The 2,747-nt window shown below is 34.6% G+C and overlaps 1 protein-coding gene across 1 annotated transcript; it reads left to right on the forward strand.

Annotated features, from left to right (window-relative positions):
* The first annotated feature begins 301 nt into the window (after window positions 1-301).
* LOC139897604 (uncharacterized) lies at window positions 302-1,722 on the forward strand. The gene is made up of 2 exons (XM_071880298.1): window positions 302-580; window positions 809-1,722. Exons 1-2 carry the CDS (start codon window positions 418-420, stop codon window positions 1,624-1,626), a joined length of 981 nt encoding a protein of 326 aa, XP_071736399.1. The 5' UTR covers window positions 302-417; the 3' UTR covers window positions 1,627-1,722.
* Window positions 1,723-2,747: the final 1,025 nt, after the last annotated feature.

Below are 2,747 nucleotides of genomic sequence, written 5' to 3' on the forward strand. Positions count from 1 at the left end.
ACACCCTTAATTGTATTGTTTATCGACAAATTTATTTTTTATTTTTTTGAAAGTGACAAAAATTATAATTTGTATTGGTATATTGGTATGTAGCAATAAATAGAATCTCATGGACACCCACCATGAATGAAAACTACCCTATGAATACATCCATCCATCCATCCATCTTATTTATTAAATGCATGCTACAATCTTCCAAAGAGACCCTTCACATGTCTTTGTATTGTAGCACATTGATGCAACTTCTTAAAGCATAAAGAATAATAAAACAGTTGTTCCTAACAACAACCATTCACGGATTCAATTATATGCCATGACCCAACTTAATTAATGTTATCAATCATTTAAGTCCCTATATATCATCATTCATCATATAATAACAATTCTTAGAACCTTCTTTTGTCCTTGTTCCGAATCATGGATCCAACACTTCCTCTGTTTCTTGTTTCTCTGTTTGTTTTTTCGTTTCTTGTAGTCTCCCAGCCGTCGTTCCCAACTTCTCATATCACGGTCACAGGATCCGTTTTTTGTGATGTTTGCCATAATAACTCCTTCACAAAGCACAGTTATTTCTTACCGGGTATAAACTAATACTTGACATATATGATTATAATAACAACTCTTAGAATTGTAATTAACATGCTCAAAATATTTTTACATTCACGTAACCGTCACCATTAAATTAAAAAGTAACCGCTATGTACGACTGTTTAAAGCATGTTCATGACAGCCTAAGGGTTGTCATTTGTAAAATCTATTAGTTAAAGTATATTTTCTTGTTTTAACAATATTAAGTCTTGTGAAACAGGTGTGGATGTTCATATACAATGTAGATTTCAAGCAAATGCACCAGAAACAGCAGAGCAAATTACATTTTCCGTCAACCGAACAACAAATAAATACGGTGTTTACAGATTAGACATACCATCAGTTGAAGGAGTTGATTGTGTAGATGGCCCAACAATTCAGTCATTTTGCGAAGCAACGTTAATATCAAGCTCGGTTTCACGTTGCAATGTCCCTTCTGTATCCTCCACATCTAAAGAGATCACTGTCAAATCAAGATCAACTAATCTTTGTATTTATAGGGTAAGCGCACTCAGTTACAGACCTCTTACAAGAAACTCAACAATTTGTGGGAAATTTCGCATTAATACGGTGGAGGACGACAAAATGATGTCATCAGATTCTTTCAATTCCTCAAAGTTTTTTCTTCCTTATTTTCCTTGGCCTCAATTTCCACCACTGCCGCCATGGCCATCGTTGCCACCGTTACCTCAACTGCCGCCGTTACCACAACTGCCGCCGTTACCGCAACTGCCACCATTCCCTTCATTGCCGCCTTTTCCTCCATTTCAATTCCCGCCGCTTTCACCTACGCCATCATTGCCGCCATTACCTAAACTACCGCCTTTGCCGCCTTTGCCACCACTACCACCATTACCACCATCATATTTCCCTCCTTTTTCAGTTTCACCACCACCACCTCCATTTGATCCAAGAACGTTCATACCACGGAACCCGTTTCTCAGTCCACCGCCACCTGGATTTGATCTAAGAGATCCAAGAACATGGATACCGACTTTTCCACCGTCTCCTAATAGTCCTCAAAGCGAGAAACCATAGGCTAGTTGCTCCTATCATGTACATATAACAAAATACGCATGGCTTCATTGTTAACAATCATCACTTGTTGTATTCTTTTGTATTATAAACAAGATCATATATGTATTTACTTATCAACGTTACAACGAGTTATAATATATATTTCAATTTCAATACTGATATGTGCTTCAAATTTAGGATATTTACTTATCAATGTCACAAAATTAAAATGAGTCTTCTGTTTCTAAGAGAAAAATATAAACAATACTAATGTAGTTAATTTTAACTACTTTAAGAAACTAAGTAATAAACACATTTTATAGTTGGCGCTTCTAAAAACTGTTTCAACTTCTGATCCTGCTGTTCTCTAGCACTTCTATTTGCACGCGTAACTCTTCAACGATATTCATAGCATCTACAAGAAACAAAAAACATTGTAAATTTAGGCGCATCTACATGAATCAGATGCCGAAAACTTAGGCTAGTTGCCTAAGTTTCCCCTAAGCCAATGAGTCCTTTGATACTGTAAAACCAATTGGTGATAGAAGTAGTTTCCCCTAATCATATAAGCATCCATTTGATTCTTTCATATTTTGATGTGGTACATAATTAACCGACACATCCCACTGTCACTACTCCCTAATCTGAAGAAAAAAAAATACAGTTAGACCAACAAAGGTTAAATGGTGTGATAAAAAAAAATAAGAGTAAGAGTGCTCTCAATGGTAACACTACTTCCTTCCCAAGACTAGCTGCCACATCAGCGCCACATTAGCACCTCATTTACAGGACTAAACACTCCCAATAGTGACACCTATCTTTCATTACTTTTTATTTTTTATAAAATCAAATAATTATAATTATTTATATTAAAAATAGTTATTTAAATAAACTAAACTTTTATTAAAAATTAAAAACATTACAATAATTAAAATTAAAAGTGCATTTAAATTAAAACATACACTAAAAAATGAAATTACATTAAAATTTAAAAAACTATTATCGTTCTTGATCTTGATCTTCTTCATCTTCGTCATCGGGAATGTGTGAATGTCCAACTTCATTTTCACCGGCTAATAAGTCGATAAACAAATTAGATCGATTAAGTACGTCGATATCATTATTTGATCCCGCAGTTAAAA

Source organism: Rutidosis leptorrhynchoides, chromosome 3 (assembly GCF_046630445.1).
Source record: "Rutidosis leptorrhynchoides isolate AG116_Rl617_1_P2 chromosome 3, CSIRO_AGI_Rlap_v1, whole genome shotgun sequence".
Lineage (NCBI taxonomy): Eukaryota > Viridiplantae > Streptophyta > Magnoliopsida > Asterales > Asteraceae > Rutidosis > Rutidosis leptorrhynchoides.